Raw genomic sequence first — 18,408 nt, forward strand, 5'->3', positions numbered from 1 at the left:
TGCGTTTGGAGATTTATGTGAGGATGCAGCTCACGGTCGGATTGGGTATGAGTTGGACATTGGAGATGTGCTTCCCCGAGCAAGACCGTTCAACTCTTGCTCTAATTTGAAGTCGAATGGGCTCTTAGCTCCGGCGAAACAGTTCGCTTGGGGTGGCCCGAACGGACAAATAAACACGATTTTGAGGTAGTCTGAAGAGGACTGGGGTGGAGGTGTAATAATGAATCGGTCTAATTGGGAGCTGTCCCAGGGAAAATGGGTGGCCAAACGAGCCAGAGACGGGAAGCAGCTCTGACGATATCATCGGGTGTACAATACCAAATCGCTGCACTTTTAAGTGGCCCTGTCTCGATTGCAGATGGAAATGGTCCGGCCGAGCGTCATTATCACGTGTTCCTCAGCGGGTACCGCATGGCTTAACAGCTGCAACACCTCAAGGGTTGTAAACCAGTGGTATTGAAGATATCGACGAGGACGAGAGGTTGTTGAGAACAAAAAGAACCATAGAAGGCCGATACAGTCCGTATTATTTGACTCTTACTTGCCAGTCGACCTCTTGATATTAAAGCCGAGCTGTTTTTTCAGATAGGGACTACGGTTGCCAGCGTTATGAGCGCTCTGCGATGTTGTATGTGGGGCCTGTGGCTCCTCGAGACTCGAATAGGGGGGCATAGTTGACTTTTGGTCACATGACAGGTCATGTGCATGCAGGTATTCCACTTGCTTAGTCACTTCCGTGCGCACAGGCCACTTGGGTGGCTCTTGTGCAGGCAACTCCAGGCTCCGCCAACACTCATTCCTCATTCCTCATTCTTCTTCTTGCAACCACGACATTCAGTACCCCGATCGCTCAACATCAAAGCATCGCGCATATTGCAATCGTGCGACACGATTATACCAGGCAGCGGCTCTGGATACCATCTTCTCAATACGTTGCTTTTTCGCCACTCCCATCAAGACAAAGCACAGTGACCGACTTTCGGGACATTTTTGTCACGTCGACTCTACCTAATCCATCACAGATCGTCGTACAACACTCGTCGCATCGTTGCCGAGGTCCTCAGCCGCTTGACTCAAGCCTAATATTTGGCGTCTTGCTTGGTGATCTGAGTTGCTGGCCGTGGGTGGTGCTATTCTCGATGGAAGTCAATCGCGATTCCACTATTCGCCCAGTCTTTCAATAGGCGGCACCAGAGTTTCGCAAGGGGTCTTTGTACTTTCCTTTCTATTGTTGCTAAACCTCCATTCATAAATGCGCTTTTGTCTGCTCTACAAAATCAGAATTAAGTATCATCCAGTCTCTGGATTGAAGAAGAGACGAGCACAATCTGCTTAGCCCAACGGGATCCCGGCAGAGCGAAACCAAAAAAAAAAACACAAACAACCAAGCGAGCACGTCACTTCTCGCCCCATTCACAGTGCACGAGACAGGCTTCGAGAGACACCTGATCCACGTACAGCGTCCCGCTCTCTGAGCGTTGCTTCTTCCGATAGTTACTATCGCCCAGCACTCTAGCTGTGAAGCGCATAGTTGACATTAACCAAGATGTCTTCGTCAGTTTTCTTCAAGTTCAAGTCCCAGAAGGAGCCCACCCGTGTGGAGTTTGACGGAACGGGTATCTCTGTGTTTGAGCTAAAGCGTGAAATCATTCTACGGAGCGGACTCGGCGATGGAACCGATTTCGATCTTGTGATCTGTGCGGACGAGGCTATGAAGGAGGGTGAGTGGTCTGCGGTCTGTAGTTACGCAATGGGCTTTCATATACTGACATTGACGCAGTTTACGATGATGATACGACCATCATACCCCGGTCCACTACCGTCATTGCCCGCCGCCTGCCTCCGAAGATTCCTGGTAGGGGAGGGGCTGCCCGATATGTGTCTGGAAAGATGCCCGTCCATGCGAAGAACTCGTCTCGTCGGGAACACATCGCAAAACCAGTCGCGAAGACGCAGTCTAACACACTAGCTAAGTTAAGCAGTGCCATGACGGAGGAGGAGAAGATGGCGGCAGTCTTCCAGGCACAGACTGAGAACTTCACGTCCCGCGAAGAGGAGATGGCTACGTACGCCCCCTTCTACCCCTTCAACCAGCATTGAATACTAACAAACCGCTGTAGGCAACAATACGTGGCCAAGGGAGGCCCCAAGAAGCCGACAAATGTGCCAGACCATGACCCACCTCAAGGGTATATCTGCTACCGCTGTGGTGAGAAGGGGCACTGGATCCAGCTCTGCCCTACCAACGACAACCCAGATTATGACAACCGTCCGCGCGTCAAGCGAACAACCGGCATTCCCAGGTCGTTCCTCAAAACAGTGGACAAGGCCACGGCGCTCGGCCAGAACGGCGATGGCGCTGACTCCAAGGCGCCCTCTGGCATTATGGTTAATGCAGACGGAGAGTTCGTGATCGCTGAGCCTGATAAGGCCGCTTGGGAGCAATTCCAGGCCAAAGCCAAAGTGAACCCTACCGCTCAAAAGGCAAGTGCCGAGGAGGATAGGGAAATCCGGGAGCGAGGTCTGGAGTGCCCCATGGACAACAAAATGTTCTTAGAGCCAATGAAGACTCCGTGTTGTGAGAAGACGTATTGCAATGATTGCATCACTAATGCTCTCATTGAGAGCGACTTCATCTGCCCGAGCTGCAAGACAGAGGGCGTCCTCATCGATGATCTAAAACCGGACGAGGAGGCTGTTGAGAGAATCAAGGCGTTTCTTGCCGAGAAGGACGGTAAGGCAAAGGAGGGTTCCAGGAGCCCCAGGAGTGCCGCAGCGCAAGACTCGCCGGTGGCCGCCGACGGAGAGACAGCCGTCGACGGCAAAACAGAAGCCACGAAGACAAAGTCGCAATCGCCATCGCCTGCAGCTGCCGCGCCCGCCACGACACAAGCAGGCCAAAGGACAACACCTACCTCGACTTCTACTACGGCAGGAGAACAAACCCAGGTTTCCAAGAAGCGTGCGGCGGAGGACGCCTTAGAGAACCCGAAGATACCTAAAGCCCCAAAAGCGATGCAGAAGGCGCAGGAAGTCAAGCAACAAAATATGATGGGGCAAATGATGCCTGGGATGCCTGGCATGGCGCCAGGTATGCCCGGGATGAGCGGAATGCCCGGCATCGGTCCCATGGGCGGAATGCCGATGATGTTCCCTGGGATGCCCATGATGGCCGGCAACTTCGGTCCCATGGGCGGCATGCCCAACATGAACATGGCTATGATGAACCCCATGATGAATCCCATGATGGGCATGGGCGCGAACGGATTCGGCGGCATGAACGGCATGGCCGGCCCCGGAGGGTACAACAACGGCGGATGGGTTGGCCCAGGCGGTGGAGACATGGGCGGCCTGGACATGAACGGCGGCGGCGCGCGGATGCATGGTGGCATGGGAATGGGCATGGGCGGCGGATATGGCGGCGGACCCCAGCAGGGCCAGCAGCAAGGGCCGGCTTTCCAGCAACAGCACCCGAATTTCACATATCAGCCCGCTGACGAAGAGGATGCCTACTTCCGCAAGCCGGTGAACCCCCATCGGCATCAGAATCGTCAGCGCCGGGTCCGGCCGAGCGATTACAGGGAGCTATGAGGAGGAGTGGATTCGCAAGCAATCCTGACCGACCGTACGAAGTCGTCGACAATGCATACATAACTACTAGTACCTTTCCATGTCTGACCCGCACCGCTGTTGACACAAAGCTGGGCCGACAAACAGTATATACGGGATGCCATGTCACCTGGGTTACAACTGGCTGGGGGGTCCAATGGAGCGGCGTTTCTGTTCCCCAGCCGCTTCGGGATGACGTTTCATCTGACACTTAGACGCTATTTAGGGAGGACTTGAGTCACTTGGCGGCATTATTCTTGGCGTTGGCGTTTGGCATGAGAGTGGATGGGCCTTCTGTCGTCTGGGTTTGGTTTGCTGGTTGCAAAGGACAGACAAGCATGTGCCCAAAGACAGTACAGTACGCGAAGAAACCTCGGAAAAATATGATTATTGTTAACTGTGCTTATCCGTCACTTCGCTTGCCGCGCAGTAGACGAATTGACATTTGATTTATTCACGATTACCACTCTCGGTGGCAATCCAGATGAAACAGTTGAACCCGTGCGAGACGAGGATTATTTTCCGATTTCGATGGCTCGTTTCTAACTGTTAATGCTACCTCATGGGCCCTACTTGTGGACGCAGCATCTTCAAGTTGCCTGCTCTCGCTCATACCATTATGTGTAGGTCTCGTCCGAGCAACGTACGAAGCGGTATTGGCTCGGACTACATAGGTGTCTAGATAAATGCTGACGCAGGTGTATCCCCAAACGCCTTTCCGACCCTCTTTGCATCTTCCATCCCCAAGCCCCCTTATGAAGGCGGCACGAACGGCTTGACCAGCATCTCACTGAACTTCTCCAGCCTCTCCTTCCCCCTGACCTCTTCCACCAGCAGCGGCATCTTGACAACGTTGAACTCGTCATATAGCTCCTCGATCTGATCCAGGTATTTCTTCTGCATCCTCCGCCGGGCCGTGCACTGTTCGCAGTCTGACCCGGGCTTCGGGAAAAGCAGCTGGTTGACCACGATGCTGTGGGTGTCGATGCCGTAGCTGGCCAGCTCCTGAATCATGCGCTCCGTCTCGTAGAGTGACAGGAACTCGGGGATGCAGACGCAGACGAACGTTGTTAGCCGCTCGTCCTTGAACTGCGTGTTGACCTCCGAGATGGTGGCGCGCAGCGACTCGAGCTTCTCCATCATCTCACCGAGGTTCTGGCCATTGGGGAGGGTCCCGTTGCTGCCGAGGAAGCCGTTGAGCAGGGGCGCGTACTGGTTGGAGAGCTGGGAGACCTTGGCGAGCCCCTTTTCGAGGACGGAGGGGAATTGCAGAAAGCGGAGGGTGTGCCCTGTCGGCGCGGTATCGAAGATGATGGTCTCGTAGGAGAGCGACTTGACTTGCTTGAGGACTTCGGCGAAGGACATGGCTTCGTCGATGCCGGGGATCTGGGCGCCGATCGAGTGTCAGCGGGGGCATACCAGCTGAATGGCCAGGTGAGAACGAGAACCTACAGCAAACGCCAGATCCTGCATCATGCCGCCCATGCCGCCCATATCCCCCATCGCTTCGCCCTCGCCTTGGCCGGCCAGCAGATCCTGGATGCTGCCATTGGGGTCGATCTCCATGGCACTCAGGTTGTCGAAGCCGTCGACGAGGCGGGCCTCCTTGCCGAACTTTTGACTGAACGCATCACTGAGGTTGTGCGCTGGGTCGGTCGAGATGAGCAGCACCGAGCGCCGCACCTTGGCCAACTGGATCGCGAGAGAGCACGACGTTGTCGTCTTGCCCACGCCGCCCTTGCCGCCGACAAAGATCCACCGCAGCGAGCGCTGATCGAGAATTGACTGCAGTGTCGGCTCCAGAGCATCCCCGTCGTCGGCGTTGATGAGCGTGGCAGACATATTTGCGGGTCTGTGAATGTCGGGTTCGGGTTGAAGGTGGTCTGGTGTTGTTCAAATTGGTAGGTTTGCGGGCTGCGCAAGAAGCACTTACACAACGTCGTGTCGTGCTTGAGGAGCGCAAGGACTCAAGGTTGGACAGGGAAATAGAGGTCAGTGTTGTATTCTCAAGTGTATCGATGGACCAAAAACACGTGTGCGAGTTTGGGCACGACGACATGTATACTCTAGGTAGACTTCGCCTTTGGAAACAATTGGAAACCCAAAGTCACATTCAGGGTTCGGACGGTTCCGTTGATCTGGCCCGCCGCTGAAGCAACGTCATTGGGTTTTTGGCAGGGGGCAGGTGGGCTTGGCGTTCATGTGCAGTCGCTCCTCAGCTGAAACTTCTGATCAGCGCTCACTCACCGTTGCAGTTGAGGCAGTTGAGCAGTTGATTTTCAGCTGGGAGGCTGACGATCTTTCAATGTGTCTATGAGAATCTCCGTTGCTCTATTGGCACACACGATGGCGGCGAGCTGGTACCGCCGCGAGTCACTTCGAAGGCATGTGGACTGATGGCTCTCACTCATTCTTGAATCCCATATTCCGTACATCCAGTCAGAGCTCTCAAGGCGTTGGCGGACAACCGCATTTTATCCTGGGGACAAGGAAGCGGGGCTGAGCCGAAGTGGATGTCCTTCAGCCCCCAGGCCGCGTGGAAGATGACAGGGAGTAGTTGAATTCTGATACGGACATAAACCCATCTCGGAGGTACAGATATAAACACCTATTCTTGTCTGATCCCTTCTGAGACCTTTCCTCCGCCGTGCTCGCTCCTCTCCCCAGGCCAGTTGTTCTCGTTTGTGGGGTACTACTAGTAGTACCCTCAGCTCACACCCAACTCCTTCCAGCCTTATCTCAACAACCCCGCTACCCCACCATGCTGTGGTAGTCATCAACACATTCATTGCCAGCAACGATTAGAAGGAAACAACAAACGTTTGTCGTGCAAGTGAGTCAACTCTTTCACCGGATGGCCTTTCCCAACATGCATATAAATACATCATACATTTCGCCTTCATCGCCCACTCTCCACACGCTTGTTCTTGGAAGACCCTGCAGCTTACTTCCTGCCACACTTGGTCCCTAGGCTGACACTCCCAACCCATCGCCAAGACAAGCTGCCGACAGTTTCAAAAAGCCATCCACGATGTCCAGCGAAAGCAAAGATCGCATAACCTGCCACGTGCTGGACACGACGCAAGGCCAGCCCGCGCGCGGCCTGCGCGTCAAGCTCGAGCTCCTCTCCACGCACACCCCGACGCCCAGCACTGCCTCCTCCGCGAATCTCTCAACGGCCCCGCCGCCAAACAACAAGGTCTTCGAGTCGCAGACCGACGACGACGGGCGCATCAAGGCGTGGCTGCCCTACTCGAGCGCGACCTCGTCGGGCGAAGTGCCCGTCTACACGCTGGAGGACGTGCTGGGCGGGATCACGGGGGAGAGCCGGTGGATGCTGCGGTTCGACAGCACGGGCTACTTTGGCGGGGCGGACCGGACCTTCTACCCGGAAGTATGCGTCGTGTTTACCGTGCAGGAGGGCGAGCGCTACCATGTCCCGCTATTGCTCGCGCCCTACGGGTATACTACGTACCGCGGCAGCTGAGTGTTGAGCTGAGGGGAAGAGCTGGGTGGATGTGTGGTGGGAGAGAGGGGGTTGAACACGATGATGTTGAAGGAGGGCTTGTGATATGATAATGAGATGGGTCAACTATGAAGGAGATGAGGGAGGTTACGGGAAATTATGTTGGCGTCATAGCGACAGGGTGTTGAATTGATCATGGCGATGGATTATGACGTTTATCTCTGTTAAGAGACAGGGGATGATCAGTGATGAGTGCAAAGGCAAAGTGATTGTTTTGAACATCACAGTGTGGTCTCATGAGTCTGCCACCAGTTGCCCATACATTCCTGACTACCACACAGCTGCCAAGTAAGGCAGCACCTCGTCCGCGTCTGTCTGGTTGTGAGCCAAACCTGCTATCAACAGTTGGCGGTGCCTGTGTGTGCTCATACCATAATTATCACGGACGTGTCTTCATGAAATCGTTCTGAAGCTAAGGCCGATTTTGCGTTCGGCGTCTGTTAACATGATAAGATTACAGCAATCTGACGTGCGTTGTGATCCACGATGCCCAACGAGTGTTTCTGCTGGTCCCAGCCTGTAGGACCATGCATTGATATCGCGACGCTATTAAACTATTAACGAGTGACTGACTTCTTGAGAGAAGTTTAATATCCAATACGACTCCTATGCCCTTCAGACCACGTTGCTTACCAAGTCCGCACCTGATGTAGAACGCCAGCCATTCGTTATTCGTGTTTTTCCAGCCTCTGAAAATGCAATGCAAAAATAAACCGTACTCCGCGCTCCAAGTAATGCTGTAAAATGTTGCAGTCTTCTGATAGATATCCCGCGTCCTCATGTGGCTTCCAACAAACACACCGAGGGCGGCAAGCATACCCAGGGACAGGCGGGTGTAAACTGCCTACCTCGGCACCAGCCTGCTAATGAAGCTTCCTCTGCGCCGCCCTCGTCGACGATCCCGCGTCGCGTCTCGTGGGTCAAAGGCCTGACCATACTCTTTCCCGGGCTGTAGCGGCGAATCAGGACTTTTGCTGCTCATTCCGTCCGACGACTCAATAATACTCTCCTCGTCCTTTGACGAGGAGAGAAACGCATCGAATCCGGGAATTTCCGCAGTTCGAAGCGAGTTGATTGCGAACCGGCCAAGGGCGGCGAAGGTTCCTTCTTCAGATGAGTAACTGGGTCTTCGATCGCGTCTGTTTGGTGAGCCGTCCCGAAACCCCTGCCTGGCCTTGAACGTCATCCGGTATCTGATGAGCGCGCGCGCCGGGTTGACATCTTCCTCAGTGATGCAAGCGTCGGGACTGAGATTTGCTTCGGGGTGCGGTAGTGATGTATTCCGACCTGAAAGATGATGAGTTGGTGATTCAACCACTGCTTGACAGGGGTACCTACACCCGCAGAATGGCTCCGGAAAGCCCGTGTCTCTGTTCCGGAACGACATCTGTGTTGGGCTTGGGGCGGCAGGCATGACGTAGTCGGGCTCGCTGGACCTCCAGGAAGGAGTCCTTGAGGAAGAGGTCCTCCGAAACCTCGGTCTGCGCATGTTGGGCAAGCTTTAGTATATGATTCCCTCCGCGGTCCCGACGATCGTTCTGTAAATGACGAGAAAGACAAGGCGCAGCGAGTAGTGACTGTGGAGCTGCCTTGGGCTGTCGAGTCCGGAACAGTCGGCAATATGCCGATGCTAATGGTCCAGGGTCGCTCTTAACAACGATCAACAGCAATGAAATGAGTGATGGTTTGCTTCACAGAAACAAGGTGAGAACTCAACCAAACGAACAGCGGAGAGGAGACACTCCAGGTGTTCCTGAGTGTTGCAGGAAATGGATTATTAGGTGAAGGCTCTTTTGGGTAGTGAGTGCGAAACCTCCGGGAAAGGGGGGGCTGTGTGCTCGAATAGTCTCACGGGTCTTATGAATTGCCCGGTACAAAGGCCAAAAGACCCATTGAATTCAACAATGGGGCATGATGCCGGTAATATGGCCGCCGCTAGGCGACCGCATGTCATACAGGGAGCCATGCTTTTTCATCCGACGCAATAGCACGAATGCTACTTTGGGCCCGTCCAGACCATCGCCGCTTGGTTGCGTGGCCTGGTCTCGAGTTGTGCAAGTGAACTACCACTTGGTGGTTGAGAGGGCCGCCTTCACTCACCTTGGCCGAGCTTAAAATGTGGGGGCAGCCCTCCGGGGCGGGTACAAAGAATCCGCGAATCAGGCGCGCGGCAGGCCGAACAACGACGGCCAATCGAGGATCAGGCGGTTGTCGTTTCGATGTCTGGCCAAACAAAGGCTCGCTTTGACGTATTGACTGGGCTATGGGTCGGGGTATGCGTCCCGGTGAGTATAGAGGGGCTTTGAATGTGGCGGTTTCGCAGATGTAGAAAGGAGAGCCATCGAAGACGGCATGTCGAGGGGGGTTGCTGGGCTTTTCAAGAAGCGGGCGACGAGTGGCCCCAAGTCAAAGGTGTGAGCCATGGCAGCCATAGTCCATCGGAAAGCCGATTCGCCGCCCATGGCGCTCTGCATTTGCGTAGGCGGAGACGGTTCAGCCGGCACGCCGGCTGCGCTCTAAACTGTCTTCGGGAAAGACGGCATTCCGCGGGGTTCAACAATTGGTGGCCATGTCTTGCTGAGAAGCAGGTTGCAGATGCATGATCACGCAGCACCCGCGAGCAGTGGGGATCTCTCGGGAACTCCTCTGAAATGCCAGCTCGAGCCAGGAAATCATCTCGCTTTCTTTGCGGCTTTTCGAAGACTAGTCGAGAACTAGGGATCTGTTGAGCATAGATTGAGCAGATGCTCTGATGCAGTGACGAACAGTTTGAGACCGGTGTCATCGACCTGGCCTCGAACGGACCCTATAGACGGCCGGCCGCCTTAGCGACCCGCCGACGCCTCTGGGCTCTACCCCGTAATTGTACATCGCAGCGAGAACGGATGAATAAAACGAAGTTTGGATGACTGATTGCGGCCATTGTGTTGACTGTGGGATACTGCAGGCTGCAGCAGCCATCCGGAAGCTCCCGGACTGAGGGAAGCGTCATGATCCTCACCGCTGCTGGTACGAGGGGCCGAAGTCTCAGAAAAATGTGCTCTCGAATGCGTCTCAATCCAATCGCGATATCTGCATGTCTCAGTGTAGCTGCGCTTTTTGAGGCTGCTGTTTGGCTACGCTTGTCATTCGGCCAGGTGATATGTGGGGGTTTGCAGGTTGCGGCATGGACCATCTTGCAAGTTGCACAGCAAGATCGGCCATGAATCAGGCCCGTAGTGTAGGGAGAAGAGCTCACGGACCAGCTCGAAGCTTTCCAGGTTCCAAGTTGCCTCAGTACACAGGTGGGAGATCCAGTGAAGAAAGATTCCCCCGTCTTGTCAACTTCCTGGGATCGGGATCTGAACCCTGGACTGGTGGTCTCGAGAGGAGCTGAGGTTCAACGCCGGCGAACCGAGGATTTAGCTCTGTGTATTCAGGGTCATCAAATACTCGCTGATATCCCATACCTACGGTAGTGAAGAACCGCGGCCTAGGAGGGCTTTATGAAAGAACGTGAGATACTCTACTTATACGGAATACATTACTTGCATTGAAGCCGTTACACAGTACCCGTAATGCGGTAGGTAGCGACCCACTTTCCTATCAGCCCCATTTCAGCCCCTGAGCAAGCACACGGGCCACTGAGCCATACCCAAGCACTGCCAAGGCCTGAATGCTTGAGGCGATGTGGCACATTGGCAAAGGCTAAACCCAAAGCGAATTGCCAGCTCTCCAATTCACGCGACGCAGCCCAGCTTGATCGTCCCCTGTGCCCTCCAACCTCGAAAACCACGATCTGCCGTCACCCTTGGAACCGGCCCATTGGCAATTTCTCTCCTGTATCTGTTCTAATCCAACATACACGATCCCTTTCCCCACCGACACAATGGCCGACCAAGTACAAGAGATCCTCGACGTGCCGCGCGAGTTCCTGAAGGATGGTATCCAGTTCCTCAACAGGGCCCAGAAGCGTACGCCTTACCTCTCGACAGACGAGAAGATGTCAGGCAGGACCATTTGCTAACACGGAATCCTACAACAGCCGACAGGCGCGAATTCATCAAGATCTCACAGGCAGTCGGCGTTGGTTTCCTCAGTACGCCTCCCGGGTCACCATATTCTACTGGACCCCCCTTTTCCCGTTCTGGACAGCTATATTGTGAACGGTATCACTAACGACATATCAACGAACAGTCATGGGCGCAGTCGGGTACTTCGTCAAACTGAGTACGCCCTCTCCCTCCTCCATCCCAACTTGCTTGATACATGCACTCAATTCCGCGAACTGCCCACCACCACGCCCGCCGAGTGAAGGTGAACCAGACTAACAGGCACAATCAGTCCACGTCCCCCTGAACAACATCCTCGTCGGCGGCGCATAAACCCATCAACTCATCGGACTCACCCGCGTACCGAGAACGATTTGGATGGTTGCGAGGCAGAATAGATCGAGGCAGAAGGAATCGAGGCAGCATGTGAGCAGTACTTCGGGACGAACTCGGCGCTCACACCTCGTACGTGATTTACGGGAGACGGAACTTCGGCGATTGTTGCTGCTGGGGGGCGGGGCTTATAAATACAGGAAGGCCATCAGCATGAAGGGTAGAAACTTTACTGGGAACTGGGGAAGCGGCAGGAAATGGTGCGGCGCAAGATACCTATCCCACATTGTCAGCCCCAGGCTGGCGTGTGGTATTTCCACTGCGGTGAGAGCAATTGTAAATGAACACAACTTTCTCGTGATGTGGTTTGAACCCACCTCTGGATTGTGCATGGTTCTTTGGGATAGCCTTTCTGTATGGATTTAGATAGCATTACACAGCACGCTGCATAAGGACCATATGTAGATTTGTTGACTTCATTGTTGACGAATTTCGTCAGATTTTAGTCGAGCTTCTCCCTGTTTGCACACCGGAGAGTGCGTCAAGGGCTCTCGCAGCTTCGAGGTCAAAAACAGCCTCAGTTTAGCGATGGCTCATACTCTCTCATCCCCTCGCGCCCGGCTCCTCGACCAACCCCATCATCTTAGCGCCTGGACGCCAGGTACTTAGCCGCCTTATCCCAGGTGACGCGGTCCACAACTGGAATCTCCTTGGAGTCCAAGGTCTTAACACCGGCATAAAGTGCCTCAAAGAAGTTGCAGGCAACATCCAGATCCTCAGCGAAATTCACAGCATACGGTACATAGATGCCGGGGAAGACCCGCAACTTGTTCTCCTTGTCAGGATCGTTCGGCAATAGGTCGTCAAAGTAGGTCTTCACAGCAATGCCAAGGGCGACGTCCGGATCGTAGAGGAAGGGGAGACTGCGAGATGGACGTTAGTACGATGGTGGAGGCTAAGGAGGTTAGCACTCATATAGTCAAGGAAAACATACTCATGGCTCAACTCCCAGCCGTCATCCCGTTTCCGTTTTGCCTGCGCATGCATAAACATGGAGGCGAGAATTGCTTCCACGAGATCACGGTTTGCGGACCGCACCTCAGACACGAGTGAGCGGAATGCCAACAAGTTCTTGCTGAGGGGCCCCGTGTATCCGTTTGCGTGATGCCGCAGCTTAAGCAGACTCGCGCACCGGCTGATCAGGAGGAGGCTCGCCTGGTCATCCTCGGACCCGTTCAGGGGAAGGCCACGTAACTCGTCGTGCTTGTTCCTAGCGTTGAGCAGCTCGAAGCGGACCAGTTCCAAAGCAACAAGCACAGATTCGTACAGATTCCCAAAGCTCGGGTACTTGTTGACGGTCGGCTCAATCGCAGATAGGGCAGCAGCCAATGCCGAGCCCCACTTCGTGAGCTCATGCTGATCGTCAATATAGCCCCGGATATGGAGAAATCTCCACAGGCAGATCGACTTGATCCAGGCAGCCGACTCGACGCCCCTTAGCCTTTCCTTGGGCTTTGCACGAGTCAAAGCGACGAACTCAGAGTTTTTCAGCGCCACAACCTCCGACAGGATCGAGCCGTGCGCGAATTTGGGAAAGTGTCCGGCAACTACCCCTTCCCGTGTGTTCCAGCTGGCGACCTGAGGTTCAAAGTTGGCCCTGGGCTCATGGCGATCCCAGACGGTGTAAGAGAAGTTGCGGTCGTACCAGACTTTCATGCTGATGTTCTTGTATCCGATGCCTCGATTGAGCCGCGGGATAACCAGGCTCAGAGCGGCCTCCTTGATGCGTGCTGACTGCGTTGTGACCAGCTTCTTATACTCGTCCGAAGCCACCCCATCAACCGTAGGGAGCACGTGCAATTGACCGTGAGTGATCCAAGATAGAACCCGGGGTCCGATCAGGCCAGTGTTGAGGTAGTGGAACAGCTCTGAGGGAAGCTGCAGACCGAGGTATTCATGATTGTCTTTCGTCAGGTGCTCGTAGTCGTGAACCTTGACCTCTCCGTTTTCGGCGATGTAGATGAAGTGGTCGACCGCCATCCGAGCCTTGCGGTACTTGTCCAACCAATTGGGATCCTGCGCCTTCAAAATGTCGTGGAAACTCGTGCAGACCATCGTCACAGACTTCTCAGCGGTGCGTAGCATGTTAACTGCGTCAGCCACCGTGTAAGGCTGCGTCTTGATGATGGTCTGGTCTTCCAGGGGCGGGAACGGCGAGAGGAAGGATGTTCCCGTCATCAGAAAGGCGTCGACAAACAAGGGTTCGCTGACATTTAGCATCTTCAAGACATGTTTCTTGGAGACGGCATTGACTGTTTTCATATCCCAGTCGATAGTGCGGATGAGGCAGTCCCGGATTGGGTAGAGCAGGAGTTCGGAGGGACCCATGACTCCGGCGCATTGATCAGAGTCGCAGATCTCGAAATATGCCATCTACCCAGTGTCAGAAGACCTCCATGACGGACAAAGGCAACTAGGCTCACCTGTGCCGCGGCGCTGAAGGGGGGGACAAGAAAGTGAAGGCCGCGCTGCTTCAGGATGGACTGAAGGAGGGGGTACAGCGCGCGGATAGGAAAGGCACCTCGTCACGTTAGCCAAACGCTACAAGACGATGATTGTACAAGCGGCCTACGTACTAGTGCTCGTGCCGAACGCCGCGACGGCCTCCTCGGCGCGGCTGTTGAAATAAAGGTCCCATGCTATGTCGGTCTTGATATTGTTCTGTCGACCGACCCTGACCGCCGCATCGTCCTGGCCGGTCATAGGCTGGCCATCGAAGATGAAAAAGGGAGTAACTTTATGTGCCTTCCATTGATCCAGCTCTTGCTCGATGCGCCCGCGAATCCCAGTCAAGCCGCCGAGGGCAGGGAGGAGCGGCTCATTGTTCGGCAGAAAATCGAGGTGGAGCCGGAGGTAGTATGTCGCATCAACGGCAATCGCACAGTCTTCTATCTCGCTCAGTGGATAGAGTCTAGGAAAGAGTCAGCAGCCTTGGGCGAGTCGGAAGTGAGGGTATGGAGGGGCAAGACTGGCGTACACTTGCTGAGCGAAGATGAAGCTGTCCCCAATTATGTCTTCCATGTTCTCGTTAGTGTCAATTGTACCAAAGCGGCCTAGAAGTGTCGGAGCGAAAGGTGGACTGTGGATGAACCGAGCGCCCAGAGCTCGTGATACCAAGACCGAGTCGCCAGCTCCCCCACACAGCCAGTCACAACCGGTACAGCTAGATGTCGCAAACTGTCTAGGTACACCAGAGCATGTGAAGCAGATTGCGCAAGGACGTTAAAGATGGAGATCCGGTGTGAGCTGCAGCGGGGTGATATCGCGGGGGATGCAAAACAACCTGGCTCTGCGGGCAGTGCAATAAAAAGGGTCGAGCCTGATATTTCCACAAGAAAACAAACACCAGGCGCAAAAATGAGGAAAGGAATCGGTCCACGAGGATATGGGGACGGTCGTAGTTGCGGTAGGTCGCGACTACCTACCAGGTGGTAGGAGGGTAATGACAAAAGAGAAACCCGAACAGGAAGCAATGACGATGAGATCTGGACTTACTCGGCATCGTGAAGGGGTGGCCCAAGAGGGGTCCCACAACGATCGCGGCAAGCTCTCTTCTCCCACGCGGCTGAGGCCAGAAGCTAGGGTGGTCCTTTCCGCCGCCTTGCTTCCAGGTTCCAAGAGCGCCGGACTTGAGTGATGGTGGAGCTCAAAGTCGAACCGGCCGCCGCCGCTAAATCGAATCGGACCTGCACGCGAAACAAAGTTCACGCGACACAGCTTTCTACCAAGCGACAGAAGAGCGCCAAAGAATCGAACAAGAGGGTTCAATGAGTGACTTCGAGTTTGTCAACAACAAACACTGGCCATCATCAGGCCACAAGGTCAAACGGGCAGGGCTCTCGTGGAGGAGAGGTCGAGCTAGGTTCCATTTGGAATTGAGGCTCAGGGTCAATGGGCCCCACCACAGGTTGTGGAAAGCTAAGTGTGGCCCGAGCTCTTGTGTGACGGTGTATTTTACCGAGTAATGTGAATTTACACTGTGCCCATATCACCCAGATGAGACACCGCCTTATCATGGACGGTATGAACCTTCTCAGTCCATCAGAGTACACTAGTACATGGGCAACTGAATCAATGCTATGGAGCTGCACGCGACGAATGCTCGCTTCACGGATGATACTAACGGGTCTTCGAAAGTTTGAATCGAGTAAAGAGTGGAAGGCTTAAAGCCTGGGAGGTAAATACACTAGTAGACTCGACAGCATCGGTTGGTTACTGATAACTTTAAGGCTGCATTCAAGAGTCCCCGTTGTCTTTACTATAACGGAAACCTGCCACGCCTGCTTAAATAAAAGCGTGCCAGTGGTAACATATTCCATTGCGAGACTGTTTTACTTCTTCCCAGCACCCAATTTCCATCGAGAACAACGTTTTCTGGACACTCAATGTTAGGATCTGTAAGTGACCACTCGCCCTTTTATTTTATAGGACCAGTTAGACCATTCCATGACGCGGCTGCCTCAACCACAGCAACATCCGTTACAGACAACAACGCGCATGGAACCCATGAGAAAGCAAATGGTTAATACTAGGTACTTGGGTAGTAATAAGCAGCCCTGACGGAGCTAGCTGTGTGCTTGTTCATGCCTGAAGCGCCTTCACAACCGCGAGGCCAAGATTCCAGATACACAACGTGTATCAGCTGAGGGATCGAGGGGATCAAGCATGAAGTACTAATCGATAACCACAAAGTCGACATGGGGTAACCCCCCGCCCCACCCCTGCAGTCACTCACCTTCCTCTTCGCGCCCGTTTCATCTTCTTTACTTCCCCTTCAGCATGCACGAGACTTATCATGAGCCAGAGTCGCCTGTGCGCATCCCGGCTTGGCACGCGAGTTCATAACTAGGTGCTGACGTGTCTGCGATCATTGGGGAAACATCAAAACTCGTATCCGGCCGTCATCCGAGTAAAGGGGCATTCACCGCTCGTGCCGCGCCGCGCCGCACCGCTACGAGGCCGAAACTATCAACCCCGGGCCCGAACGGACGGCAAGAACAGCATCAGAAGAAGATTTGGGGTCCAAAGCGTCAACTTCTTTGCAACGGGATGAGGGCTAGGTGTGTTTTCAGGTCCACCCTCGCACCTCGGGTGCTCCAAGTCCCTTTCCCATCCATATTTCAACAAGTGTAATAAGTGAACAAACGCCTCAGGGAAGCATTTGTCCTATCGTGCCCGATTCGGGATAGGAATATGACGGCGTTCTTGGGCCGGAGACACTGAGACGGCCAGTCGGGGTCGGGGTCGGGATAGGGCTTGGCACGGCGCCGCCATCCGTGTTGAAGTTTACGTATGTTCCTGTAGAAGTTGACATATGTAGGTATAACCCCGGCCAATGGCTGTCTGGCGGCCTCTTGAGGTAGCGGCTCGTTTGCTGGCCTGTTGCGGTTTGAGATGAAGATGACCTCCAGCTGCACATGACTCAATGGGATAGTAAGCTGTGTGCTAAGGGAGGGGAATGGCTGCCCGGTGCCAAGCAGTGTTCGATGTCGGATAATGGCACAGACAAAAAACGGCTTGCTTCAATGTCAATACTTCCCATCCCAAGAGAAGGCAAGGAACAAAACAAGCTGTCCACTCGCTTATCTGATGATGAGGCATTGTCCAACGGGACCGAAACTCTCGCAACCCACCGTTTCGCCAAACGGGCGCAGTTCTTCGAGAAGAGGAACAGAACTGTTACACGAGTTCGGGCCGAAAGCTGATTAGTAACGCTCAGTGCAAAGCCAGGCATCTCTTGCTGAGTATAGCATCACAAGTTACCTAAGCTGTAAAGCTGAGAGGTAGTTCGCAGCAGTGCTGATGGTTGCGGGCTATTATTTCCCGTCTGAGTCTTATTAGATGGCAGCTTGGGACAGCCCTAACCAGATCTAGACTCGTGCTGAACTCCCTTTCAGCGTCAAAATCCGTCCACCTCCGCGCCAAGCATTCGACGTCCCGGAGGCCGGAGCTAGCGCTTTGCGGCGAGCACAGGGCTGTTCACGGCAGACAGCGGAAGGGGTGGCGGGGCGGTTCAGCCCTTCAGTCTCGAGATGCTAGACCGCACGTGGTGGCACCGACAGTGTTACGGTGCTACCCAACGTCATGCCGCTCGAACGCAGTTGATTTCCATCTCGCGTTGCATCGCACATGGCAATGAAGAGCCGCAAGAAGACAACCCTCCTACCTCTATCGTGCTGCAACCTGCTATGCAGGCGTTGTGGTGAACCTGAAATGGGCGGAACAGGAGCACCGGCTGCGCAGCGTGGCCATACCGTGATACCGGTGATCAGGTAAGGGGTGCCGCGGGCATTAAGGTTGGATCCGCGCTCACCGGTGCATTCCTTTCGGGCACCTTACGCTCGGTAAAGCTTCCGGGAGACGACATCAAGCCCGCGGTTTGGCTCGCGTAACTGCGCCGCTTGGTTGACCCAAGTAGGCTGCACGAGGACCAGCGAGGTCAACTAAATAAGCAGTCATAGTAGTAAGCAATCAATCACCTTCGTGGCTAGGGGTATTGGGCAAAGCCGGTTTGACGCGGGTCTGGAGACTCCCGCGGCTCCCGGTTTCGCAAATGCCATCCCGGCAGTTGTGGATAGCAGTGCGCGTTTGAGAGAAGCGTCCGGAATGCTAGAAGTGCTTCTCCGAATGAGTCGAACCTCGATGAGGCTTGCTGGTCAGCGCGTGCGCGTGGTAACTATCCTGAGTCGGTGGTATGCGGCGTGCTTAATGCAGGAACCCTGTCCGACCATCCAATGGGGATCAAGAAGTCGCCGCACCGAGTAAATTTGCGCGGGTTCACCAGGAATCGTGTCTTCCGTCCACGGCCGGGATTCCTGAGGCTTTGCACCGCTCCGGCGGCACAACGGT

General features: G+C 54.5%; 6 protein-coding genes across 6 annotated transcripts; 3 read left to right on the forward strand and 3 right to left on the reverse strand.

Annotated features, from left to right (window-relative positions):
- The first annotated feature begins 1,279 nt into the window (after window positions 1-1,279).
- B0T15DRAFT_97950 (DWNN domain-containing protein) lies at window positions 1,280-3,738 on the forward strand. Its single transcript, XM_062871510.1, has 3 exons — window positions 1,280-1,721; window positions 1,781-2,066; window positions 2,121-3,738. The coding sequence occupies exons 1-3, from the start codon at window positions 1,547-1,549 to the stop codon at window positions 3,589-3,591; spliced, it is 1,932 nt and encodes a 643-aa protein (XP_062723883.1). The 5' UTR covers window positions 1,280-1,546; the 3' UTR covers window positions 3,592-3,738.
- A 356-nt stretch (window positions 3,739-4,094) lies between these two features.
- B0T15DRAFT_523546 (anion-transporting ATPase-like domain-containing protein) lies at window positions 4,095-5,776 on the reverse strand. Its single transcript, XM_062868694.1, has 2 exons — window positions 5,062-5,776; window positions 4,095-4,995 (listed from the first exon to the last, which is right to left on the reverse strand). The coding sequence occupies exons 1-2, from the start codon at window positions 5,449-5,451 to the stop codon at window positions 4,363-4,365; spliced, it is 1,023 nt and encodes a 340-aa protein (XP_062723884.1). The 5' UTR covers window positions 5,452-5,776; the 3' UTR covers window positions 4,095-4,362.
- A 400-nt stretch (window positions 5,777-6,176) lies between these two features.
- On the forward strand, window positions 6,177-7,234 carry B0T15DRAFT_98051 (uncharacterized protein). Its single transcript, XM_062871511.1, has 3 exons — window positions 6,177-6,201; window positions 6,342-6,429; window positions 6,622-7,234. The coding sequence occupies exon 3, from the start codon at window positions 6,641-6,643 to the stop codon at window positions 7,094-7,096; it is 456 nt and encodes a 151-aa protein (XP_062723885.1). The 5' UTR covers window positions 6,177-6,201; window positions 6,342-6,429; window positions 6,622-6,640; the 3' UTR covers window positions 7,097-7,234.
- Window positions 7,235-7,979: 745 nt separating this feature from the next.
- Window positions 7,980-8,624, reverse strand: B0T15DRAFT_508615 (uncharacterized protein; the record flags this gene model as incomplete). The annotated part of the gene is made up of 2 exons (XM_062867736.1): window positions 7,980-8,422; window positions 8,474-8,624. The coding sequence occupies 2 exons, from the start codon at window positions 8,622-8,624 to the stop codon at window positions 7,980-7,982; spliced, it is 594 nt and encodes a 197-aa protein (XP_062723886.1).
- Window positions 8,625-10,785: 2,161 nt separating this feature from the next.
- On the forward strand, window positions 10,786-11,961 carry B0T15DRAFT_523562 (uncharacterized protein). Its single transcript, XM_062868695.1, has 4 exons — window positions 10,786-11,088; window positions 11,160-11,213; window positions 11,312-11,344; window positions 11,459-11,961. Exons 1-4 carry the CDS (start codon window positions 11,004-11,006, stop codon window positions 11,497-11,499), a joined length of 213 nt encoding a protein of 70 aa, XP_062723887.1. The 5' UTR covers window positions 10,786-11,003; the 3' UTR covers window positions 11,500-11,961.
- B0T15DRAFT_523563 (nuclease-like protein) lies at window positions 11,962-15,426 on the reverse strand. The gene is made up of 6 exons (XM_062868696.1): window positions 15,055-15,426; window positions 14,537-14,573; window positions 14,136-14,470; window positions 13,983-14,080; window positions 12,494-13,932; window positions 11,962-12,422 (listed from the first exon to the last, which is right to left on the reverse strand). The coding sequence occupies exons 1-6, from the start codon at window positions 15,059-15,061 to the stop codon at window positions 12,143-12,145; spliced, it is 2,196 nt and encodes a 731-aa protein (XP_062723888.1). The 5' UTR covers window positions 15,062-15,426; the 3' UTR covers window positions 11,962-12,142.
- Window positions 15,427-18,408: the final 2,982 nt, after the last annotated feature.

Source organism: Chaetomium strumarium, assembly GCF_033439665.1.
Source record: "Chaetomium strumarium strain CBS 333.67 chromosome Unknown B0T15scaffold_2, whole genome shotgun sequence".
NCBI classification, from domain to species: domain Eukaryota; kingdom Fungi; phylum Ascomycota; class Sordariomycetes; order Sordariales; family Chaetomiaceae; genus Chaetomium; species Chaetomium strumarium.